Source organism: Pseudochaenichthys georgianus, chromosome 13 (assembly GCF_902827115.2).
Source record: "Pseudochaenichthys georgianus chromosome 13, fPseGeo1.2, whole genome shotgun sequence".
Taxonomy (NCBI): Eukaryota; Metazoa; Chordata; class Actinopteri; order Perciformes; family Channichthyidae; genus Pseudochaenichthys; species Pseudochaenichthys georgianus.
In genome coordinates this window covers 11,245,635-11,272,712 of record NC_047515.1, presented here as the reverse complement: position 1 = coordinate 11,272,712, position 27,078 = coordinate 11,245,635, and the positions used below count along the sequence as shown (strand labels likewise).

At 40.6% G+C, this 27,078-nt stretch overlaps 1 protein-coding gene across 1 annotated transcript; it reads left to right on the top strand.

Moving 5' to 3' along the window:
• The first annotated feature begins 102 nt into the window (after nt 1-102).
• Nucleotides 103-26,771, top strand: gkup (glucuronokinase with putative uridyl pyrophosphorylase). The gene is given in 25 exon segments (XM_071205331.1): nt 103-250; nt 1,352-1,458; nt 1,562-1,609; nt 2,158-2,296; nt 2,298-2,312; nt 4,551-4,622; nt 4,757-4,845; nt 5,632-5,693; nt 5,696-5,778; nt 6,419-6,496; nt 7,669-7,742; nt 11,282-11,405; nt 11,494-11,573; nt 11,662-11,730; nt 12,247-12,307; nt 12,405-12,421; nt 12,515-12,572; nt 14,532-14,624; nt 14,716-14,776; nt 14,860-14,973; nt 15,355-15,412; nt 16,228-16,296; nt 16,380-16,443; nt 16,573-16,644; nt 25,879-26,771. Coding segments are annotated over 25 exon segments (1,860 nt in total). The 5' UTR covers nt 103-193; the 3' UTR covers nt 25,975-26,771.
• The last annotated feature ends 307 nt before the right edge of the window (nt 26,772-27,078 follow it).

Sequence of the window (27,078 nt, the reverse complement as noted above, 5' to 3'; positions counted from 1 at the left end):
TGTATGTATTGCTCTACCAAGAAGAACTACTAAAAAAGTCATGGGTGTTTTATTTTGAAGGATCTTTGCGGAAGTAAGTTACTCCACTGACGCTGGGTAATTAAGCTGTTGGATATACCGAAGATATTTTCAACCACTGGACTCTATTTTTATTGACTTATAAGCAACATAACGATACAGTGAAGTTTCACCAATGATCTGTATACTGCTGGTAGCGGGCCACGGCACCGTTTTAGAGGCTCAAATTAAGGTGAGAAGCTTGAATGTTGCAGCAGAAAGGAGATAAGCTGAAGGAGTGCAAAGTTCGGTTCGGTATGTAGCAATAATGGTACAAGAACTACCTTAAAGAATCCCCCTTTTTTTACCACTTATTTACAAGTCGGCTGGTCCTGTTTACCTGTTAGACCACCACCTCATGCACAGAATCACAGGGGTGTTAAATTACATTCGGGCGCACATGTGACCGAACAATATTTCTGATAATCTTTAAAAAAATGGAATTGTTGTCATTAGCTCTGGAACGCCGTCTATCCATCATTGTGTTGGAATGAAATGAAAGCTTTGTGAAAAACCTTGCCTCGTATACGTTATAGCCTACTGCCGAATTCTTTTTTTAACAATTACATTCACCGAGAAAGAAAGACACAATTATGGAGCTAACTTCTTAAGGTTGGCTCATGATATTCCCTAAAAAAAAAAAAACGTTATTATTATCAGAGGAGAACGTGTTGTGTTTAGGGACACGGACACCTGTGTTTGAGTTGACGTTATTTAATGTCACCTATACGTATCATACAACCCCACGTGAACATTTATCCTTTTTTGTTTTAAATATAAAATTGTACATTATGTAAAACGCATACAATGAGCTAGGGAATCCAAAGTTTACCTGAATAACACATACGATACTGCAGCGGACTGTTATTACGTCAATTTGAGTACTGCACTACCCAATTGAATTGTTACGGCTACAAAAATGATATGTTTTAAATAAGTTAGTTTGCAGATAATCATTCTCAGTAGGCTACATGAATTAACTAATAAATGATAGAACATTATACATGTATACAGTGTAGCAATACTTTTACTTTTTTATTTCTTTAAAAAAGCTCTATTGTGATTTTTGTTTTCCTATAGTGTAATTTAGTATGTGTTTTCTGTGCATGTAAATGGTTTGCAAACATTAAGATCCCAAAGGTTCCCTCTTGAGGGAGTTTCTCTCCCACATACTACTCCTTCTGTTCTAGACGAGCATGTGAACATTCCTTCTATATACTGTCATCATCATAGTATATGTAGTTGAGTAACCTGTATTTGAGTTCACCTGTTTTTTCCAACTCTCCTCTCCCAGAATGATGAAACAGGCTTATACAGCCACCTGACTGGAGTACCAAAGGCTTTACTTCCTGGCGTGGGAGGAAGGAAGATCCTCGACTTTTGGTGGGAAACCGTCAACATGTGCGTGACAGGCGCAAATCGCCCCAACATGATACTTCCTAATGCCTGTTTTTCATTTATTTTGAAAACATTGACTGGTTAACTTCTTATGGTCTCTCTCCAGGCGACAGCTTTTCACAGAAGTGTATTTGGTGACTAATGCGGACAGTGAGTTCAAATATACCCATTTGGTGCTATTTTGGAATAAGGAAGCCTAGTGCATTCACTTGAGATTAGCGTCACGGTTCGGACGTCACGGTATTTTGTAATATTTTCAAGACATTCTTTTTAGTTTTACAGCTTTATGAAACCTTTTTGTTTGACATCAGCCATTATAGATAATAATGGCCATCTGAGTGTCTGTGGAAGGCTACTGTTTGTGGTTGCTTTTTAACTGTGTAATACAGTTAATTATTCAAAATGTTAGAGTTCCTTATTTTTATACTGAAACTTGCACTACTGTTCAAAAATAAGTAACAACAAACCTGGAATCATGCATTTTGGACTTTCTTTTGCTTTTTCTTGCTGTACCGAACCGTGACCCCCAAACCGAGGTACGTACCGAACCGTGAATTCTGTGAACCGTTATACCCCTACTTGAGATACAAATATTTTTGCCTTTTTGAATTTACAATTCCCACAATTCTGAAAAAGTGATCTTTACAAAGTGAATGTTTTATATTCTGGTGGCTCCATTCTCATTGTGTTTTCACCAACCAGGTATAAGTACTATGAGCGCTGGGCCACAGCTAATGACTTCCCGGTTGAAAACATTGTGAATGACGGCAGCACGACGTTGGAGGACCGCCTCGGAGCCGTGGCTGATCTGGAGCTGGTTATACGCAGCCGAAAGCTGCAGGGACGACATCATGGTGGTATGGTGAATTCATCTGCTATTGGTGTTGGAGCATCTCTATTTAAAAAGCTGCTCATCACTGTTGGATCAGATAACTGATCAAATGTAGTGTAGTCAGCTATTGCACACAAATCGCATTACATTTTTTTGTATAAGTAACATCTATTGGATTTCAAAAAGATTAAAGGGCCCTATCATGCTCTTTGTGCTTTTCCTTTCCTGTAGCGGTTATAGGTTTTAGTGCATGTAAATGGTCTGCAAAGGCAGAAATCCCAAAGCTCCATCCAGAGGGAGTTCTATTTCGTCCGTACTAACTGCCAGAGGCGGTGCTTAGCACTGGATATGTCCATCGCGCGCATGCGCAGCTCGAGTACCAATAACAACAAAGTCACCTGTGACCCCACGTGACACCGGCAGATAGCCGATGTCGTCAGAGGATCTGTTCCTTTCATCTTCTCGCTGCTCGAGAGTACCGTGGCTACATTCTTGTAGCCTACAGCGTTTAGTTTGAACGTTTGATCTGTGGGATTTCCTCTGCATGCAGCTGGCCGCGTGCAGCTTCGCGACGGATAGGTTTGTGTCAACTTTGTTGGTGATGGCTGTGTCACCGGCACCCTCCCAGCTAGTTGTCCTGATCGCTGTCTTGTTTTTGTTTGGCTTAAGACTTTCTGGTGACGACAGTGTTCCCACTTCCTCTCCCATAAAGTTGCCCTTATTGTGCTCTTTTGTACTTTCTGCTTGTGGCGTTGTGCCCGAGCTATCATTGGCATTTTGAGTTTCCAGCTTTAGCTGCGTTTCTCATTTTATTTAGTTAGCAGTAGCGTGACTCAGCCTAACTATATCGTATTTACTGCTCCTAGTACTAGACTCCTAGCACTAGGACGGGTTGGATGCATATCACAATCTTCACTGTGTGTGCTGTGTGCTCTGCATGTGTGGCCAGTAAAGAGGGTTTCATCCCTCCCTCCCAATATTATATTATTGCTAGTGTGCAGCCGTTTGGCTGACACTTTTAAGCACTGGCCATGGTTACTACTGTAACTACAGTTCTATGCCGCGTAGGCACTGGACATGGTTTCTACTGTAACTACGGTTCTATCCCGCGTAGGCACTGGCCGAGGTTTCCACTGTACTACGGTTCTATGCCGCGTAGGCACTGGCCATGGTTTCTACTGTAACTACGGTTCTAATCCCGCGTAGGCACTGGCCATGGTTTTCTACTGTAACTACGGTTCTATCCCGCGTAGGCAACTGGCCATGGTTTCTACTGTACTACGGTTCTATCCCGCGTAGGCACTGGCCATGGTTTCTACTGTAACTACGGTTCTATGCCGCGTAGGCACTGGCCATGGTTTCTACTGTAACTACGGTTCTATGCCGTGTAAGCACTTGCCGCGTAGGCACTGGCCACGGTTACTACTGTAACTACGGTGCTATGCCGTGCTGTTCTCTTCTTTAGAAGCTATTATCTGGGCTTAACATTTGTGTTATTTGACTTGGACTTGCTTGATTGTTAGCAGCAGCCCGCTTGGCTAACACCTTGCTATACTTTTAAGCTTCATTATTTAACTCAGCTGGTGAAGGCAGTGGCTCTCGCTCCCGCTCCCGGCACTAAAAGAGGTTGTGCCCTCTAAACAGCGGCTGCCCCACTGGGTTGTCGATACCATCTCACATGCCTATGGGGCCAGTGGCCGCCCCCTGCCATCAGGGCTGAGATGCCACTCTACAAGGAGCATCTCAACATCTTGGGCTGCCCTGAGAGGGTGTGCCCCTGGAGCCCATCTGCGCCGCGGCGTCGTGGGCGTCTTCTGGCACATTCTCCAGGTGTTATCGGGTTAATGTCGCCACTCCCCATCCTTTGGGCGTGATCCTTTTGGTTCCCCCCCCCCCTGCCTCAAACTTTATTTGTCCTGCAATGGGGAAATTAACATGATTACAACAGAGGATAGTGCAGATAAAGTGAGGATAAAAATTACAAAAAATTGCTAAATATGCACAAGTTATTAATAACACAATAAAATAAAACCAAAAACAAATTAAAGAGGTAGCTGGTACTCTTATTGCAACCTTTTAAAAATGTAATCAGCTAGTAGATACTGGGTTTTTGTTTTTTGATCACGTTATTCTGATTACAACATTCATCTGTTGTTACCCAGCCCTGCTGCCTAGTTTGATTTCATTGTGTTGACAGGGTGTATGCTATTAGAATTGAATGAATGGGTGTCTTTCAGTGACGGTTTTCTTTGTGTGTGATCAGATTGCAGGAGACATGCTGTGTGCAGACCAAAACTTTGACATTGCTCAAGTGATCCGCTTCTTCAGGTCAGAGGTGATTCGCCACAATACGATTTCATCTATTAAGTGGACATAAAAGCATACAACCGGGTGTGTGTTAAGAGTTTTTATCAAGGTAAAATAGATTTTTAAGTCATGAGCAGCCCTTCCCTTTGTGGTGTGTTGCAGCCTGGAGAGTTAATCATATACTACGAGTTGGAGGAAAGTGAGAAAAGCAGCTCCAGAGGCATAGTGGAGGTTTGCCCCGACACCCACAGGTGAGGAGACGTTATTTACCTATAGTTTAATAAATGGGAGAAGTGATGTATTTTTGAAGCATCGCAAGGCCTCCCTTTTCAAATATCAGAGAGATTTCCTCCCGTTGGATTTCGGAAAATTGCAGAAAATATCCTTTGTGGTTGAGGACATTTAGTAGTTTAATTGTTATTTAGCAACCACCGTTTTATGACACATAGAAGCTTCGGAAATTCAGTGGTGTAATTACTGACTTATTTAATTTCAAAGAACCAAACTTCAAAATCTCTTCAGCTTGTTTTAACCAAATACTTATTCCAGGCTTCTGACCAAAATCACATAAAAAAAAGACGTCGAACCTCGTGACGACGAATTCGGATGTTGTAAAATGCTAATTCATTTAGAGTTTTAGGACTCATTCTAGCACACTTCTCTAAAATGCACCACATGCTGTGACAGCAGCAAACACATGCACAGTAATGTTATTTTCTGCCACTAGGGGTCTCTATCAAAACAATAACAAAAGAGTTTAGTGGCGTGGTGAAATAGCCTTGGATCATTGGAGGTGCTGCCTTTACCACGAATGCTTCTTCTACTTCTAGCGATGAGGATTTGTTTAGTGTTCATCGATCAATAGGTTTACTGGAAGCCAAGTTATCCACAGAAGAATTATCCAAGCCAAAACAAACAAATGAAAACCAATATTGCAGAAATTTCTCATGTTTGACCTTTTTACAAAAGTACTTTGTGTGTGGCATTTTCATTATTTTGCAGATTAGATTTTAATCTATTGTAGTGTTCTGAATCAGGGTAACACGCTTCTTGGAGAAACCTCAGGACGGGCTCACAGCGTCCCGGCTGGCCAGCGTTGTGTTTACTGTCTCCAGAGAGACACACTGTCCCACCTGTCCGACTTCCTGCGCCTGCAGCCTCAGGCATCCTTCGGACGATTCTGGGTTCGTAAGTGCTAATACAAGAAGTGTGACCTCAGATCAAGTTATAAACTGTAGATGTTGCAAGCACCCTCACAAGATTAAACTGGACTTTTCTCTACTAACTAATTGCCTAGTAATGTTAAGTAAACATTGATTTGGAATTATTGTTCTAATTTTCATTGAAAATACATTAAATGATTACAGTGTGATTTCTTTTGTTTAAAGATAATTTGTACCAGACAGATAAGTTTTGTCAGGAGTGTAGATCTGTAGGCTTGGATATCGCTGCAGCTCCACAATACTTACTGTATATTCAAAATATTTTTAACACATATTAAGCCTTTGACCAATATTGTGCTTAAACAATTTGAATATTGCACTAGTCCATATGTGATTTAGATACATTCTCAATATTTGTGGAGCCCTACGAGAAATGTATAATGGGGTCAATTGACTCTAATGTTGCCCTTGTGTGATTATTCTATCTGCACATGATTTAAAAAGTAGGTTATGGACAATTACTGTATGACCTTGATTTTCATTTCTTTGTCAAAATATGACTCATTAAGATTGTAATCAGTCCTACTTTACTCCAAAAAAAAACAAGTGCATTGTCATGAATGAATAAAGTAATAATAATGTGTGGCTCCTGTCTCTTTAGGAGTGGCTCGTCAATGAGAAGCAACTGGATGTGTTTGGGATGAAGCTTCCTACTGGCTTCCAGCTCATTGGACAAGTGGTTTGTATTCTACCTCAGTTCATCATCATCAGCCAGCCAACAGGACTCTCCCTTTGAGAGACCAGAGTTTTAAACAGGCATCCACTCAGACCTCTTCCCTGTGCAAACTAATTATAGGCCATTAAATTGAAGGTTTTTAGCTGGCATTTTAGAAAAAGGTTTACTTCTGTAATAGATCTTGGTAGAAAAAATCAACAGTAATAGTAATAATTATTATTAACAGTAGAAGATCTAAGAGCTCATTACAGATTATATAAAGTCAAGTTCTAAGTACAAAGTTCTACAAAGTACACCAATCTTAATACTAAGATGTTATATACAGTACATACATCTTAACATAACAATAATACAATTAAAATAAAACTGGAATTGAATGTAGCTTAGCAAAGAAACCCTATTTTCCTTTTTCTGGTAAAAACTCCAGAACCAGTTTATTGACATTTTTCCATTGACCGTTTCATAAGATCAGGAAAGGAACATTGTCATGACCTAATCTATTTTGAACAAAGCATGAGTTAATTAACATATTTGTATTGTGTGCCTCCACTGTGACATGTTCACATGCTTTAATGTTCAAAAAAGTCTTTATTTTTCTCATACTGCCTGTGCTGCAGGACCACTTTTCACCCTCTGTCTGAAACCAGAGCCCAGTCTGCTCTGATTGGTCAGCTGGCCAGCTCTGTTGTGATTGGTCAACAATGCAAGTGTTTTTATAATGTTACGGAAGTAAACAAAGGAGTCCAATGAAGTCCAATGGAGGTGTTTCAGGCAGGGGGGGGGGGGGGGGAGTGGGGGATTTTAGCCTTAGCAGACCATTTACATACACTGAAACCTATTTGACACACTACAGGAAAGGGAAAACCCCCAAAACACATACGGGTCTCTTCTTAAAGTGACTAAGTGGCTGACCTTTTGATCCTTAGTGATGATAAAGAGAGATTTATTTTGAGTCTAAACATAGTTTTTTGCCTCTTTAACAGGATATTTAAAGCCAAACATTGTCAATGTTTCTTAGGTGATTAAAGGTTTGTTTTGGTTACTTTATTCATGTAGCTCTGAATCTAGAAGAGTGGCCATGCATGTTACTTCTGATTTAATATAGTATCCCTCTGATTACATTCAAGCCCTTTAGTAGTTCTAACATCTTTTCTTTCATCCTCTTGAAATCTCAGGGCCTGTCAGACTACACCAAGTGGCTCACCCACTACTCCACCAAGCAACAAGACAACCCTGCTAAACCAATCACATACAGTCCTTTGCCCGGTAAGAAAAACCTCAAAACAACGCACTCAAACTTTCCCTCTTCCTCCTACCTCACAACAAGAGCCCTACAGTCTGAAATACACTATATGAACAGATTTCAAAACATACAGTTGCAAGAAAAAGTATGTGAACCCTTTGGAATACCTGATTTCTGCATAAGTTGGTCATAAAATGTGTTTTGATCTTCATCTAAGGCCCCGGCCACACGAGGACGAAAACGGCTAAAGGCATAGGATTAACGCAAACGCAATCGCAAAAAAGTTTCCGTCCACACGCAATATTCACCGGATACTAGTGTCTGTCCACACGAGACCACTCCGTTTAGCTCCAACCGCTGGAGAAGCTGCAGTACATATGCCGAGCCTGTACGTGGCGCTGTAACTTCCTCCACAAAAGCAGCGAAGAAGCATGGTTGTCATGGTTGCCCTTCTGTTTATTCTCCGTGGTGGGGGCCGAGGGAAGCGGGCAGAGTTTTTCGCCAGTGAACGTGTATTAAAGTTTAAATCTTCCGGACAAAATTATAAAAGTGCCGGTCAAAGGTCTTCTTTGTTATTTATTGAGCTTTAACACAAATGAATAACGACTCTATATAATATAATAATAAAATACACGGAGCCCTCTCTTTTCCTGCCTCTCTTTGGACAGCGTCAGTGTCTGTCTCATGCAGCAGCTGATCCAGTAATGAGTGACCCGGCCGACAGGTAGTTGAGAGGTAATTAAAATAGCTAAGGGTGACGACCTGACTTGAAGTGTTGTGTTTGCTGCAGCGGGAGGAGCTGCAGGGTGAGCAGAGCTGCGTGTCTCTGTCCTGTCAGATTAGACTTCACTCGCGTTAGGTCCATATCGAGAGAAAGATAAATAATCTGAATTCAGTGTGCAGTTACTTTGACGCGGGGGTGAGCAGCAGAGGTGGGGAGAGGCGGGGCTATTGCCTCATCATTATCAGAAAATGATCATATAGGGCGTACACACGGAGCCGTTTGACCCCCCAGAGCGTTGCGTATGCCGTTCTATCCACCTTGGGACCCGTTATCGTTACCGTAGTCGTTTAGTGCCGTATTCTGTCATGTGCCGAATGGTCTAGATGACACAAAACGGTAACGGAAACGACCGTTATCGTCCTCGTGTGGCCGGGGCCTAAGTCACAACAATAGACAAACACAGTCTGCTTAAACTAATACCACACAAACAATTATATGTTTTCATGTTTTTATTGAACACACCATGTAAACATTTACAGTGCAGGGTGGAAAAATGTGAACCCCTAGGGCCAGGGGTGGCCAACCAGTCAGAGGTTAGAGCCACATTGTTTCTCTGTTACTGCAAAGAGCCACATCAAACACACAGTCACTGATACCGCTTGTTTCAGTTTTTTGTTTTCTGGAGACAAGATTTCAAACCACGTCACTGATGCATTTTTGTGGTATTGGGATATATATTTTTTAAATCCTCTGGAGCAGAGAGAGGAGCTGTGGATTATTGTTATTGATTAATGCATCAGTGTTTCTTAGGGTCAAAAACACTAAACTCACAACTTAAATGAAAGCGTTTAGTTTATTTAATAAAAGAGCACATGTTCAATGTGAAAAGTGACAGTAGTTATAGATTATTTGCAATTTGGTGCAACATATATATTTAAAAAAAAAATTATATATATTTTTTAAAACACCTTGAATTTCAGGGGGGTGCGCGGGGCTCCGTTGGCGGGGCGCAGCGGGGCTCCGTTGGCGGGGCGCAGCGCCCCTCCAAGACGATGGTAGGGGAAACACTGGATAGTGTTTAATCAACGATAGGTTTCCCCCCCCTCAAAGGTGATTGGTTCACTGCATCGCAGGTATTATTGTGATTGGCTCTTGGGCCACATCAAAATTAGACGCGCTGTCATCCTCTCATACTGACAACCCTGACACCACACATACACACGTAGGGAGAGCCGGGACGAAAGTAAGACGGGACGCAAATAACGGAGCGATTTTATCCGAGCCCAAACAACTTTGACCGGCCAAATTACGTCAGAATGATCAGCATTCAATACTTAACAGAACTACTAAATATCAGGTTTAACTGTCAGGAGTAGTGTTGTCACGATACCAACATTTTGGTTTCGATACCAAGTCAAGAATTGCGATTCCGATTATTTTCGATACTTTAAAAAAAAAAGGGAAACAGTCTTAAATGTAATTATTGTGCTTTATTTCACACCAGAACCATAACACAAACTTTTAAACAATGAAAACAATGAATAAAATAAATGACAAGAATTCGTATTAAATAAAATTAATACATGTCTCACAGACCGGCCTCGTGGTGTCCGCAGGCTTGCCCTCACTGTCAGAGATATAGCTAAAATACATCCAAATGTAGCTTTCTGGCGTCTTTTTTGTCACACCCGAGGCGCAGCGGCAGTTGCACTCCCACTTGCAGCCATGCTTCTCGTTTTCCTCACATGCTCTGGCAGCTAGCGCGTGCACAGAGAGAGGGGAGGCACTTAGAGCGTGCTTGAGAGGGGCGGGACTGCAGGCACGGCTGCAGTGCAGGGAGTGGAAGCAGAGCGCTGAACACACACAGCTCTTATTAAAACGGCGCTTTCTCACCGGAGTACTTTCCCCCGTCATTCTTAAAGTACCGATACTAATGAAACGGAGGAATCGTAACGTTTTTAACGGCAGGGTATCGCGTTATACCTTTCAAGTATCGGTACACCGTGCAACACTTGTCAGGAGTCAGTGTCTCTCCCCCAAACTCACACAATTCGATATGAACTGAAGAGCCGCATGAAACTAGGCAAAGAGCCGCGGGTTGGCCACCCCTGACCTAGGCTAAAGACTTCTTCAAGAGCTAATTGGAGTCAGGAGTCAGCCAACCTGGAGTCCAATCAATGAGACGAGATTGGAGGTGTTGGTTAAAGCTGCCCTGCCCTGTAAAAAATACACACCAGTTTTGAATTTGCTATTCTTAAGAAGCATTGCCAGATGTGAACCATGCCTCGCACAAAAGAGCTCTCAGAAGACCTACGATTAAGAATTGTTGACTTGCATAAAGCTGGAAAGGGTTACAAAAGTATCTCTGAAAGCCTTGATGTTCATCAGTCCACGGTAAGACAAGTTGGTCTATAAATGGAGAAAGTTCAGCACTGTTGCTACTCTCCCTAGGAGTGGCCGTCCTGTAAAGATGACTGCAAGAGCACAGCTCCGAATGCTCAATGAGGTGAAGAAGAATCCTCGAGTGTCAGCTAGAGACTTAAGAAATCTCTGGCACATGCTAACATCTCTGTTGACGAATCTACGATACGTAAAACACTGAACAAGAATGGAGTTCATGGGAGGACACCACGGAGGAAGCCACTGCTGTCCAGAAAAAACATTGCTGCACGTCTGAAGTTTGCAAAAGAGCACCTGGATGTTCCACAGCACTACTGGCAAAATATTCTGTGGACAGATGAAACCAAAGTTGAGTTGTTTGGAAGGAACACACAACGCTATGTGTGGAGAATCCAAAGGGTTCACATACTTTTTCTTGCAACTGTATGATGCTTCACAGGGTTGGATTGATGGGGAACCCCTCGGATGGCTTCAACGGGAAAACCATCGCCATGTCCATCTCTAACTTCTGGGCCGAGGTCACTCTTGTGGAGAGCCAGACTTTGGTAACACTTACAAATTCAGGAGTAAAGAAATAGAACTTCATCTGGGACATATTTTGGAAAACATTTGTGAATTTCTGTGACTCTGTAGGTGTTAGTCCCTCATCCCCTCAACGACCCCACAGAGTTTGGAAGCTTGCAAGATCTGTTCTGCATCAGTAGGAAGGAAGGGTGAGTACATCACACGTGAAATGAGCAAAAATACACGAGTCATGTTCAGGCTTTTTCCACATGTTCTGTTCACCCCCCCAACCTGTAGGTACCTGGGAGGCCTGCGGCTGCTGCAGGCTACCTGCAAGAAGTTCTACCAGTTCTGCTCCAAACAAGGGTAAGGTCAGATTATTATTGTATAAAATATTTAATTTAAATATTAGCTTGAGCATTCTTTTTACCTCCAACTTTGTATATCATTTATATATCACCACGGATACTGCTTTAACTTTCTCCAACTCTATGGGTTACTTTTGCAATTTAAAATAGTGAATAAATAAATAAAGTTTTCAGATAATTTCGTTGAGTGATAATAGAATATTGTAAAAATACTTAGTTACAATTAAAAGCACTGCTTTAAATACATGACGTATTTATTAAAACAATCTGACACTGTGGGGCTCTCCCCTAAATCAAGACAACTGAATAGTTCCATCATTATAAGATCAAAGATATGTGTATCATATCTGTGTGTTCTGTGTGCAAAACTCAATATACTTATAATGAAAATACAATAATAATAAAACACTTTTTTGTATTAATTAATCCTAAATACTTACCTTACCTTATTTGTTAATTAGAGTCACACTAGCTTATAATGCTCCTTCAATGTCTGCTGTGTTTTTTTCCACAGTATTGCTTTGACAAAGCAGAACTTCACACTGAAGTATGACACCAACATTCCTCGGCAAGTGGTGAGCATCTATTTAAATACTGGATAACAGTCAGAGTATTGGTCTAATGTGAAAACCTTCCGTAATGATGAAATGATCTGTCTCTGATTTACTGCAGGGCCTTGCTGGAAGCAGGTAAAACATTCTGTCTGATCATTTGGATAAGGTCATTTTAGGTCATTTTCTATGCTTTTTATTTAAATAATTTACGGCCCTCTTATTTCACAGTGCCATCGTCTCAGCTACTCTGAAGTGTCTCATGAAGTTCTACAATATCACAGACAATGTAAGGATTTGTCCCATCTGATGGAGTTACCAAAACATCAAAGCTATCTGGACTTTTCAGTTACACCTTACCACTACAGCAGTTTTTTTTGTTGGTTTATTTAGCAGGGGCAATGCACATTAATGAACACTTAAAACAAAAAAATGCAAATAGTGTAAATATGCCAGATTTTAGCTTGGAGCTCCTTTCCATCCGCAGTCCCTCACATAAAACATTTAAGAACATGAAAATGATATACATAGCAAAAACAAATACATGATATGCAAAAGAGCAAGAGCAGCACACACAAGCATTTACCACATGGCAGTACACTATAGCAGCAACAACATATCAAGTGCAAGAGAAGATAGAAGAGCTACATAAAGTGCAAGAGGAGATACCCCTGTATTAAAGTGCATTTAGCGGTGATTGCACGTCTGTTTGTTTCTCAACCATTCTTTTAGTGGACCTTTAAAACTATTGAGAGTGGGACAATCCCGTATCTCAGTTTAATGGAGAGGACATTTTGTCCTAAAAGGATTTTTAAAAACATATGATGAAACAAAGAACAACAAATATACATAGCCGAGGAAGTGGGTTAATCATTTGAGAAAATAATATCAGAGATAGTCACTGATGTAAGACATGAAAAACTCATCACAGAAGTTTAAATAACATTAGTGAGGTGTGGAGTTATTCTTTTTAAAGTAGATTTACCAATTTTATTTTAGAGATTATCCAAGTTATTTATTTGTTTTTAAAGATATCTTTGGCCTAAAGAGTGCCTTTATTGAGAGATACAGTGTTGAAAGGGTGGAGACAGAGGGGTCGACAATGCCTTTAAGTTCTGTGTGCCGGACTCAAACTCGCGCACTCGGCAGCGGATACCACATACGGGTCACTTGATAGCTCAGTGGTTGGAGCTGGCAGCCAAGATTCTTGATTAAGTTGATCTTAGTTTTAGTTTTTTTTACTGAATATTACCCCTCTTTCCCTTCATATTGTTGATACCTGAAATGGCCCTGATATGCTGTCATATCTTCCGCTGTTTGTGATAATGAAAAAAAACATCAGCTGCAATGTGTTTCTTTGTATTCATCAAAGTCCTTTTTAAACAAGTGACATGAAAGACTCCCAACTAGTTTATAGGAGCTTAGTCAAATACTAAAGCTACCGAGGCATTTAACATCCTGGAGTGTCCTGGCTGACAAACGATTCTGTTTCAATAAGATACCGTTTGCTGTGTGGCCTCAATCAAGAATCTGCATGCTCTTTTGTTGAAGCTTAATACAATCCATTTATTTTCTGAGCATGTGCATTATAAAAGTAAAGTCCATACAATGCTAGCAGTTTCTACACACGTTGCTAGTGATGGGAATTACGGCTCTTTGAAGGGAGCCGGATCTTATGGCTCCGTTCCTTTCCGAGAGCCGTTCAAAAGAGCCTTTTTTCTTTTTAAAGTTGCGGTGGAGATTATTTGTTGACCCTGCTTTAAATGATATTTTAGCTTTACAACTATTGCACTCCGCTTTATCATTGCTCATGTTTTTGTTGAAGTGCATCCAAATGCTGCTGCGTTTTCGCGATTGGCTAATTTTTTCACCGGAAACACACGTCGTCTACCTGTACCACTGAAGAATGGCTCTCACCAAGTACGACTCGGTTCCCTTCGTTCGTACCAAAGAGCCGTTCAAAAGATGTTCGCCAACGTAACACACCCAATCATATGACACAGCACCTCTAAATACTGTATCTCTGCCCTTGGCAATAGGATTAGGACAGTGTCACTTTACGCACAAACATAATAACACACAATTGTGACAGATTAGACCCAAACATGACCCCTCATTAATATGGCTTAGTCTTACATGGTCAAAAAAACACTCAAAAAACACTTTTTATTACATATAAGTGAAAATGAGATACAAGGTATCTATTGTGTCTTTAACTTGTTTATGTATCTCCTATTTGACTCTCCAGGATCTCCCAAAGCCGATCCGAGCCAACTTCATCCTCAACGTGGAGACTGATGAGCTCTTCATCACTGCGGGCCTGCAGGACAGAGTTGTTCAGGTCAGTAAAGAAATAAACTCTCCACAAATGTACCGTCACAACATCAAACCATGTCACTTAACTTAAATGCAATACTCTTTTGTCTTTACAGGTGTATGAAGGCTTAGTCTACATGGATTTCAGCAAGAATCTCATGGCAGAGCAGGGCTACGGTATTGAAGTCAACATCTGTCCGTGGATGATAAGTGAATGATACAAAGAAATGTCTTTCCTAATGTGTGTTTCCTGTTGTCAGGGAACTATGTTTCTATGGACATGAGTGGGCTCCCACACTTTTGGCTGGCTTACCTGAGCGACCCCAGCGACTCTGGACGCATCCACAGCAACATCAGACAGCGCTGGCTCAGTGGTGAGTCTTCTTATGGAAAATGACTCAGCAAATCTTCACTGCTAATTAAAGAGGCCCTATCATGCTTTCCTGTAGTGTTTTATATAGGTTTCAGTGCATGTAAATGGTTTGCAAAGGCTAAAATACCAAAGTTCCCTCCAGAGGGAGTTTCTCTTTCACACCCCTTTAGAAGATACTGTCTTGTATAATTGTGTGTAATTAGGATTAACTTTTCCTACGTATGTAATGACAGACATTTCAGTTTTTCTATAAACGAACAAAAATCCTCAGTTCCTTTTAAAAAATAACATGCAAGCTCATGTACATATTTCTGTTCATGTTGGATTTATTAAAAGGAAATAGTTAGTTGGACTACTTTCATGCTGCTTTGTCTTTCCACAGGAGAGCCTCTGGTTGTCGAGGCCATGAAGAGTTTTGCTGAGCTCACCGATCAAGCAAGGTTGGTTTGAGCACTTTGAAGTGGATTGTTGATCAAGAATGTATGCAATAAAAAGCACTGGAGGTTTGGTTAAAACATCTCATGGCAAAAGCCTGACTACAATTATGTCTGGCTCTTTTTCAACTGTTGTGAAATGGCTTTGGGATTCCTGAACCCTTAATCTAAGTAGGGAACGAGCCCTTACTCCAAATGAAGGAGTTCAAGTATCTGTTGGGGACGATGGTGGGTGAGATGGGCAGGAGAATCGGAAGCAGTATTGCAGTCACTTTACCGCATAGTTCTGAGCCAGAAGGCAGAGCTCTCAATCTACCGCTCTTTGTTCCTAATCTCACCTATGATTAAAGAACGAGATTGCGGATACTAGCAGCCGAAATTGGTTCGCTCCGGGGGTGGCTGACATCTCCCTTAGGGATAAGTGAGAATTTAAATCATCTGGGAGGAACACGGAGTAGAGCCTAGTAAGGATCCACCAGGCCGACGTTTCGAGCACGTCCAGCTTGGAGGAGACCGAGGGGTAGACCTAGGACCAGGTGGAGGGACTATATCTCCACGCTGGCCTAGGAGGAGCGCCTTGTAATCCCCGAGTCAGAGCTGGTTGATGTGGCCGGGGAAAGGGACTCTGCTGGAACTGTTTCCTCCATAACCAGACTCTGGATAAGCGGTTGGAGATGGACGGACGAAGGGACGGACGGACAGAGAACCGATGGATTCCTTGACTTGTTGTGTGAAATACTGTGGAAGTGTTGGCTATGTTGTGACATTTCAGAGATAGGACCATTAGATGTGAAGCTGATTCAATATTGTTCTCTCCTCAGGTTGGCTCTACAGGACAAAGACTGGAGGCGCCTGGCTCAACTGATGGACCAGAACTTTGAGCTGCGGAGGTAAATAGTATATTTTGATGTTAGGCATTAGGCAGAAGGTTCTACAGGTACATTTTTAGCTACAGTAACAACATATCCCACAGGTCTGTGTACACTGATGACTGTCTGGGTCCAGGGAACCTGAAGATGGTTCAGCTGGCGAGGCAGGTCGGTACTGAAATGTTCTTCCACCTGCATAGAGCAAGCATTATTAATTAATTCACACTTGTATCCATCTCCATCTGTGTGGAATGTTTTTCTGTTTATGCATTCATGAAGTTTTACTGCTCGTTGCAGTTTGGATCGGCGGTGAAGTTACCCGGCAGTGGGGGGGCCGTGGTGGGTCTGTGTCTGGATGAAGAGAAACTGGTAAGACTGCATTATGTGAGATTGGAGCCTCATATTTATTTTCTTCGTCTTGGTTCCCTTTGTACTCCATTAGATATGTGTAATTTAAAACCTTTATTGACACTACAGAAAAAAGCAGTGAGCATTTTGCATAATGCACATCCCTGAGAACACACAAATTAACTGTTTATTGAGTCGAGGCTGTTAACATGTAAAGATTGAATTGAATTACAGACTTCTTTAGTTATGGATAAAGCAACAAATACCATACTGCCAGAAAATATACAAAACTAATTTGTTTTAACTTCAGAGGATGAGCAACTTGGATGGAAATGTAACTTGGCAGCACGCCTCGTTCTGTGTCCGTATGTCTGTATGACTTGTATGATTGAGTGATTACATCTAAATTGTCTGGCGGACACTTTCAATTTTTCAACTGCTACATCTCAAATCCTAATCGTAAATGTAGTAGTGTGACTTACCGGCGGAAATACCGGCTACTTGGACTTTTGGAGCCTGTTCAACTCGGCAACCGGAATACACATCGTTGATCTTGATGGGTCCAATTCTTTTTCTCATCCTAAAGGGAAGTTCCTGGCTTTTTTAATTGTGCACTGATCTGTTTCTGACTGTGTTACGATCCCTACTGATCCAGTTTTTTAACTTTTAAACCAGCGATGTATCGGGTCGGGCTTCCTGTTTACATGTCACGACACGCATCGTCCCCAGCTGATCGGGTGGTTGAAAATTCCCGGAACGGATTTACATGGGATTGACCCTGATTTTGTTCTGCACTGATGCCCCTTTCACACCAACGCGTTTTCAGCTCCGGCTCGGACCTGAAAAGTACATTTTTTTGCCTGTTTTTCCTGTTCACACCGCAGCGGCGCCGCCTCTTAGCTCCGGAATCCGGTTCACTTCCAGCTCCAAAAAATTGTCGGTCTAGAGGCAAGAGCTTCAGAGCTAAGAGGCCGCGTCGCTTACGTCTCTCTTACATTGAGGCGGGGGCAGGGGCAGATTTTTCGTTGAAGTAGATGCTGAAGACCACAAAGAAGTCTTGGATTTCGCATGTGATGTTTGTAAAGTTCCAAGTAAAGTCGTCCCTTGTAAAGTCATCCGATGCCTTCCATTTCGTTTCGTAAGAGGATAACCAAAGCGAACAGCAATCGGCCATTGTTGTTGTTGTTGTCGATGTGAGGGATATCCGCGCGGTTTGGATTTTATGAAGCAGGCACGTAAACGGTGACGTCATGACGCAGCAGCGGCAGCTCTGGGCGGTGTGAACAGAGCGGGAGCAGAAAAGGGAAACCGGAGCTGAACCAGAAAAGCTCCCGCTCCGAGCTAGAAAGGGGAAAGCGCTGGTGTGAAAGCCGCATGACTTGTCCTGTGGCGTGGAGCTCAAGAGTCTGCTGTTTTGGTCGGGTTCTCCACGTTTCGCGGGATTTTAATTATGTCACTGCTTTTGGCTGTCCTATTCCTTTTAATTTGGAGCAGCACTGGGGGAAGTCCCCACGGGACCGAAATATCCCGTCCATTTCTCCCAACCCCGGTTTTAGCAGGACGGGGAACGTGCTCCTCTTGCAGTCCGCTGGGCACGGTGTTGAGCCCCCTCCCTCTGATCCTCTCTTCCGCATCTGTCAAGTGCAGATCTGTGGACTTGGCCCGTCTGATTAGCCTCATGGCTCTACAAGACAACTTTAGTATTTCTTCAAGTCATGTTCATGATTTTGTGATTTATTTATTTTTAAACACTAAGAGAGAGCCGTCAAAAAGTCCACCTAGGCCTGTCTATAGGTGTCTAATTGTACTCTTATTGTTGATTTTTTTTCAGGAAATGTGCAACCTAACCCTGGACCAGATTCTTGTGTTAATTTTAACACCCCTGCAGATTTTAAATCAAGGTCTTGATCTCATCCATTTGAATGTGCGCAGTTTGATTGCTAAAATGGATATGATTCGTATTTGGGCACATTCAACCGATGCTGATATAATAGTGATATCTGAAACTTGGCTAACCAAATCAATTTCAAGCAAGGATATTTGCATTGACGGCTATAATGTGTATCGGACTGATCGACCTAAAAAGGGTGGAGGTGTTGCAGTCTATGTTAGAGTGACCAGACGTCCCCGCAGGGTCGGCGTCATGGGGGTCATTCGCGGGCCATGCCCCCCCAAATGAGTCACTGTGCCCCCCCAAAGCAGGATGGGCAAGCCTTATTGCCACTTTTGCCGTTTTCTTTTTAATCATATAAATTAAAACGTTTCCACTAAAAGTTTTTTCTGTGAAATACATCAGAAATAAAGAATACAAATTTGTATTCTTTATTTATTCTTATATGAAACACAGCCTGAGGTGTGCTCACTGCTGCTCTCTGATTGGTGTGTTGCTTGACCAATGACCTTTGTTTTGTTATCATTACGTGGCTGTGTGTTTTAGATGAAAGCCCAGTGGCGATCTGTCCATCTGTTATACTGATTATACAGTAAAGCCATCGAAAATAATATGATATACAGTACAGTACAAGTACATGGGTCTCTGTGTTTCATTCAAGCTCGGCTCTCTGTGTGTGGCACGAGCGCATTTTGTCAGTGCGCGAGCGGTAACGTGGAATATTGTTGTTAGCATCTAGTTAGCTAGCTATGCTAACGGAATAAAGAGCTGTTTCTACACCAAGGTGGAGGAGAGTCCTCTCCTGTCAGACTGAGAGGATCTTATAACGTCAGCTCAGTGAGGTAAAGGACTCTCAGTGTTTAGATAGTTCACTTTAGTGTAAGTTATCTCAGTGGGTCTCAAATGGTTTGATGACCATTTATGTAAACAAGTATTTGCAAGGAATAGGCTACCTTTATATGATCATTATAGTTATTAAAGAATAAGAGAATAAATGAAAAACGGGTATGAAATACTATAGGACAGTAACACAAGAATACCATTTAAAAGGGGAGTGATTATTAAAATATCCATAAAGAAAAGGTAAATCTGTTTACAGTTCTGTTTCATATGGATGTTGATAGATGTATCCATAGATCTCTTCATTTTGCTCTCAAAGTGCACCAGATTGATGCTTTGAACTTCAATATTTTAAAAAACATCTTCCCGGGGGAGCATGCCCCCAGACCCTCCGAGAGGAGGTTAGGTCCAGCCCCCACCTAAAACATGTTCACATGGATAGGATACTAAATACATTTGCACACTTTTTATATGGTGGCCTATGTCCATTATGTTTCTGTTTTGGTGGTCGTGCCACAACCGTGCATGTATGCACAAGTCATAGGTGCGCTAGAAAATAGCACTACACCCTGCAATGTGTGTGAAAGACAACAGACTTTACAGCATGTTTTTTTAAATTGAAGTTGCGTTGGTGTTTGTATGTTGGTTGTTGACGGCAGTGTGTGCCCCCCCTTGGTAATGATTGCCCCCCCCCCATTTGATTTGTTCTAGAGCCGACCCTGCGTCCCCGTTTTCCGGGGACAGTCCCCGTTTGTATTGGCCTGTCCCCGGTTGAAACTGTCACCGGAAATGTCCCCGTTTGTTAATATACGTTAAAAACACATAGCAAGGTGAAATAAAACGTTTCATGTCAGGAAACACTGGGTAAACAGACTGTGGTCAAGCCAGCACCCACTTCGGAAAACACAGTCAAAAGCACGTTGTATTGCGGTGCGCGAATATCCTATGCATTACGGTAGAGGCCTGTAAAAACTGTCTTCAAAATAAAAGCGTTTACTCGGTCAATAACAAATATACCTAAAAAACACAACAAACATATTCATATATACTGGAGCTTAAATTAAGAAATATGTACTATATAATGTGATCAATAATAATTTAAAACAAACTATGTATAACTACCACATTATAACTGAGTGAATGTAAAATGTAAGGATACAGTTATGAAGACATATCTGACATTTCCACTGGGTGACTAATTTCAATTGATGTTGACACCATCTCACAACACTTGATGTATCCATAGTTCGCTCAACATTACTTTCTGAAGCACAATTTAAAATATATGCTGTTTAAAATCTCAAATTAGATCTATTGTCCATCTATATTTTGATTATTATTTAATGGAAACCGTCCATAATCAAAGAGTCATTCGAAGTCAATCAAATACTTATTTCACTTCAGGGTGATAGCAGGAGACCCCATCTAGTCAATCAGAGAAAATCAGGACAATCTGATGTAGAGTTTCAAAATAAAATACTTTTGAAATCTCATATATGGGCTATCGTCCTTCTGTTTTTATACAAGAATAAATAAAAAACTGTCAAATTATCAAATACTTATTTCACTCCAGGGTGATGGCAGGACACCCCATCTAATCACTCAGAGAGAATCTGGACAATCTGATGTAGAGTTTCAAAATAAAAGACCTTTGAGGTCTCATATATGAGCTATCTTCCTTCTGTTTGGTCAAACAGTTCAAATGTTCGAATTACATTAAACCAGAATTGTCCCCCTTTTTTCTTTAACAGTGAAGACAACTGGATATGTTAATGATATATTGACCGCAAAACTCAAAATGTCCCCGGTTTTCATTTTGAAAATCTGGTCACCTTGGTCTATGTTAAATCAAAGTTTCATGTAAATATTATTCTCTCTAAATCACTGACAAAACAATTTGAACTTTTGCCTCTTGACTTGGAAGTATCAAAAGCGCTCCATATATTACTGTTGTTGGTTGCTACAGACCACCTTCAGCTGTCAGCGACGCTTTACCATCTTTAATGCAGCTTTTGTCCAGTCTTAACTATACTGAAATTGTCATTGTGGGTGACCTTAACTGGAACTGGCTGCTACCAGCATCTGATGATGTTAAAATATACTGCAATTCCTTAAATCTCTTTCAGATTGTTGGCAGTCCCACTAGACCAATCTGAAACCTCCTTAATTGATCTAATCCTTATAAATGCCTCTCATAAATACACCCCTGCTTCTGTATTTGCAAATGACATCAGTGACCACTGTGTCATTGCCACGGTACGGAATACAAAACCCTGTATCATCAGATGTTGAAACTGCCTGGACATTATTTTATGATGGTTTTATTAAAATAGTTGATAGGCATGCCCCCATAAGAAACTACAGAGTAAAAGGCAGAGACAATGCATGGTTCACATCAGATCTTTCTGATTTACTACACGAGCGCATTATGGCATGGTCAAAAGCCCGGAGTACAGGTCTTGGGTCACATTGGCTGCTCTTCAGGCAGCTGCGAAATGCATTTACCGTTAAAATCAGAAGTGCCAAAGCAAATCATCTCCTAACTGAAACTTCAGACAACCTATATACTCCCCTTAAACTCTGGAAAACTATTAAATTACTAGCTGGAAACAAAAATGTTATAGAGCTTCCACATTGCATTGTGAAGGAGGACTGTGTTCAAATCTTTGATAAGGCAGAAATGCTTGATTGGTTTAATGAACATTTGTATTGCTTCTGGTTCGCTGTTTACCTCGCAGAACATAGCTCAAGGAGCCACTGATAGCTCTGACGGTGGTATCTGGGAGGGTGAACCGCTTAATTTTATTCCAGTAACAGTCTCAGAGGTGCATAAAGCCCTGAAAAGTTTGGAACCAAGAAAATCAGCAGGTCCTGACAACCTGGAGCCTTACTTTTTAAAGTTAGCAGCTGATTTTATAGCTTTGCCCTTGGCTTATCTTTTTAATCTGTCCTTGGAGTCAAACGAAATTCTCCTTATTTGGAAATCTGCTTTTGTTCTCTCACTGTTAAAAGGGGGTGACCCCACTCTCCTAAACAACTACAGACCCATCTCCAAATTATGTGTTTTAAATAAAGTACTGGAATCTCTGGTACATTTCCAACTGAAGGAGTTTTTATCAACAAATAATATTTTATCTGAGTTTCAATCTGGTTTTAGGAAAAAACACAGCACTACAATAGCTGCCTTAAAAGTAGTAAATTATCTTATTTACTTCTTAGACAATAGAGAGCATTGCACAGCAATTTTTATTGACTTGTCAAAGGCTTTTGATACAGTAGATCATGCCTTACTGTTACAAAGACTTGTTAGTATTGGTCTTTCAGGTAAGGCTGTCTGTTGGTTCGAGAACTATCTATCATGCAGATCACAGTGTGTGCGGGCAGAAGTATAAATGTAAGGAATTATTATTATTATTATACACTCGTGTTGGATGGTCTTCCCTGACCACGCGTAGACTGAAACATTGGCACATCCTTATATAAGAATGTACATAAACAGAAAATACACAGGATCTTATCGGCTTCGCTCCGAGAACTTTTTCCTTTTAACTGTACCAAAGGTCCGTATTGAAACTTGGGAAAAGGGCGTTCAGTTACGCTGCCCCTCAAGCTTGGAACCTGCTTCAAACTGAGCTGAAACTCAGAGAGCTGGGGCCTATACTACGAACCTGGTTCAACCTAACCTGGATATGTTTGAGTTAGCCGGTTGGCCTAATCCAAAACATACGCGCTCTCGCTAAACTGTACTACGACGCTGGTTATCAAGTGGATCGCTCAAGCCAGCCGCGTCCTATCTAGTAGGGTGCGCGTTCACATGAAAGGGGTGGTATCTGGAGCATTCGACCAATCACAAACATGGAGAAGCGCACTGACAGCGCAGCGTCATACTTCCTGAATGAAAAGTGAACTTTAATACTAGTCAAAAATGAAGAAGTTAAACTTTAAACATCCATGACTTAAACACTTTATCCAGGATAAAAGCCACATAGCTGCACCTGCAAGGTGAATACAGCTGGAAAAAGAAAAAGTGTTTGAATGCGTACATTAACAGGTTTATGATATCACTGCCCCGTCTAAAACACGATCTGACTTTAATTACATTTGTCTCGAGTGTTTCGTCAACTTAATGTGTTGCTTAAAATAATACTTCTGCATACAGTATGTGGTACTGTGAGTGTTGCACGGCCAGATACGGCTCAGCTGACTCAGATAAGGAGATATATGATACATTATGAAGTGATATGCCGCAGACTGTACTTAATGTTACTCTGATCCGGTTACTTATGTTGTGGCCGATATTTAAGTAAGCTTTCTTAACGCTAATGTTATAATAGTCAGATTGCTCTGAAGATGGGAGGTGATATTCTATTAATGTTCACGTTCACACAGTCGGTGATTTCTGCCGGCCGTCTTTCCTGCGACGGCAGTTTTTCTGTATTTCCTTTCTCCTGTGATATGACTTGATCGCTTTAAACTCCGCACACTGAGCTCTGATTGGTCAGCAGGCGGTGTTTTCACTGAGTTGAGCTCTTAGCCTGCAACCTAACCTGGTCCCGACCAGGTTAGCTGCTTAGCATATATTACCATGGAGATCTAGCCTGCTAAAAAGAGAACCAGCTTCGTAGGACCGGAAAGCCGGAGTTTTCCCTGAATTTAGCCGGCTAAGCGAAAATCCTGCTTCGCAGTATACCCCCCAGGTCTCATTAAACACACTCAAAGCAACTTGAACTGACCTTGTAGCAGGCCGCTGTGTCTGTAAATGCTTTGGCTAAACTTGGTGTAAGACTGTGTTGTGATTGTGTGTTTTTTAATTGTCTGTAACTGTAAAACTGTCTGAAACTGTGCTGTTACCATTCTTGGGCCAGGACTCTCTTGAAAAAGAGATTTTTAATCTCAATGAGACCTATCCTGGTTAAATCAAGGTAAAATAAAATAATAATAATATTTTTGCACAGACTACCTTAAAGCAGCTGTGTATCTCTGTAGTTGCTGTTAAACTGTGGAATTCATTACCAAATTATTTAAAGGGCTGTAAGAACATCTTTAGGTTTTATAAAATGTATAAAGAAATACAAATTAGACAGAATAAAGATGTCAGGTAACCCGTGTTGCTGAAGGTACAGAAGATTGTTATGTTGACTTTTGGTTTCATGTTTCTGTATTTTTAAGCAGCTGTGACTTTTTTTTTACGAGTAAGGGGCCGGTAAAATAAGATTGTCTTCTCCCTGTTCCTTTCCATCATGGGCTATAAACATTGCATAAAGTGTACATGTTTTGTTTTATAATTGCCATGAGTGGAATAAACTAATAAATAAAAAATAAATAAAAAATAGATGAGTTAACCCTTACCTTAGTAAACAGGAGAGCTAAGCAGACATGTTCTATGGATCAGAGGGTGATGTGTAGTCACAGAGCACATTCTAAACATCTGAAACCATGATTCTAGTTTCTGATTAAATCAAAAGAAATCCTCATTAAGATTCTCTGCTAAAGGAAAGATGTGAAATACTTTTTAATTTGTGTTTCCATGTAGGGATGTCCAATGTTTGCTTTGTTAACCCTTAATTAATTAATGTAGTATTTCTTCCAACAATACTCAACCTGATACATTGTTTATGGCAAATATTGCACTACCTTTTGGCTCCATCCCAACAATAATAAGTTATTTTGATAAAAAAATTGCTCAGAAAACAAAACAGCTTTAAAATAGTGAGCGTATTTCCACGTAAAGGAAGTTATATGTCTTGCAATAACACTAGTATTTAGATGACATCAAATCCAAAGTAACATTTCCTTATTTTCTTTTTTATGCATTTATACCTTTTACGTTTTCGCAGCATTTTTAATTCAACATTCAAAGTAACTACAAATATTATGTCAGCGTGCAGTGTCTAATGGCTGGGGTCAAAGTTAGCCAGTAATATCGAAAAACGTCTGGAGCTTAGAATCAAGTGAAACGTCGCCATACAGTATATACAATTATATTAGTCTTATGCAAAGTCAACACCCAAAAAAAGGGAGGGTTAAATATTTGTTAGACACCTAAAATAAATCACGATCAGTTTAAGTGTAGGTTATGTTTAGAATAAATTCTCCCTTTACCTTGCCGTCAAAAAGCCCTTTTTTGATGCTCTTTTCGAAGCCATCTTTGACAAAAACTGTATTTTTTGCTTGCGGAACATGAAGGTTGCAGGATGGTTAGTAGTTTGTGTTATTTAAGGGTTATTTCAGATACATCAGAGTCATAAATCAAAAAAATAAATAAAATGAACCAATCGAGGCAGCAGTGGGGCAGCAAATCCCAAGTTCTGCAAGGTTTTGTTAGTAGATCCAAACTATTCCTAACGTCGCAGTATGTCAAAGCTCAGGCATTTTTATAATTCCATATAGTGTAATTTGATAGGATCTTGGACTTGAGGTCTTAAGATGTAACAGTAATTAACCTGTTATAGTTTGCAAATTCTGAGTGTGTACTTTATTTTTGAATCAATGCTGTTTAATGCAGTCTGTGTTTTCCCCACTAGGTGGAAATGAGGCAAGCTTTCCAGGAGGCAGGCTGTGTCTTCTGTGTCATCGCTCCATACAACCCATCTGCTAGCACTGTGGGCGGCCAACACTAGCCTCACATCTCCCCACGACTCAGTCAGGGCTACCCGAGGCCAGCTCATGGCCATCGGCTGGATATGGCAGAGTGCAACCCTCAGTGAGGCCCGATATCATTTCATAGCCCTTATTACTAAAACAGACAGCGGAGATCATGATTGTTTTATGATCAAATGTGTAAATGTCCCCTCTGTGGGATGAATAAAGGTATTCTGATACATGCAAATATAAGAAAGCCATTGTTAAAAAAAGAAAAATCAGGGTTGCCATTAGGTGATTAAATATTTGGGGATACTGTGTGTAATTATTAATCAGATTGATCAAATGGTGCTTTATCATCCATCAGGATTTGCGTCACTTGATCTCTGGACAATAAGAGAGTCTGCATATTTTACATTTTTATTTCAAATTATATGACAATGGTGATCATATGGAAATGTAAGGTTCTGCACGAGAATTACCTTAAGTCAAATATATCAATCGCAGTAATGTGAAAATTATGTAATTATTTTTCTACATGTGATATTTTATAGATATTATCTTTGTATAATTAATGTAATTGTTGTACACAAATTAAAAGCAACTGTATCGTTGTCAGTGTTTTCTCAGTTGTATTGTTCACCTGTAATAGTCATGTACCAATTCCAATTCTCAAAGCAACATTATTCAACCTGTACATAAATATAGTCTACACAGTAGCCTAGTTTAAATAACAATAAGCAGAAGTGGGTCAAGTCCTCAGATCTTGTACTTAAGTAGAACAACTACCAGAGTGGAATACACTGTTAGAAGTAAAAGTTCTGCATTCAATATGTTACCTTAGTAAAAGCACAAAAGTTTGGCATATACTACTACCAACAGTAAAAGTACTCGCTTTGCCCAATTTCAGAATGAAATATATTATATATTTGAATTATAATCATTGATATATCAATGTGTTTATCAAGCCCTGTAAAGGTGGAACAAATGTTTTTTTGTTTTTTTTAAAATGTTGTATTATTTGTATGTACTGCTGAGTAGCATGTGAATTGAATCCAGGTGTAACTTTAGTGTTATTTAATTAATAATTGATCATATTTAATTGATCATTAATCCATATCTGCTAAATAACTGTAAATGTA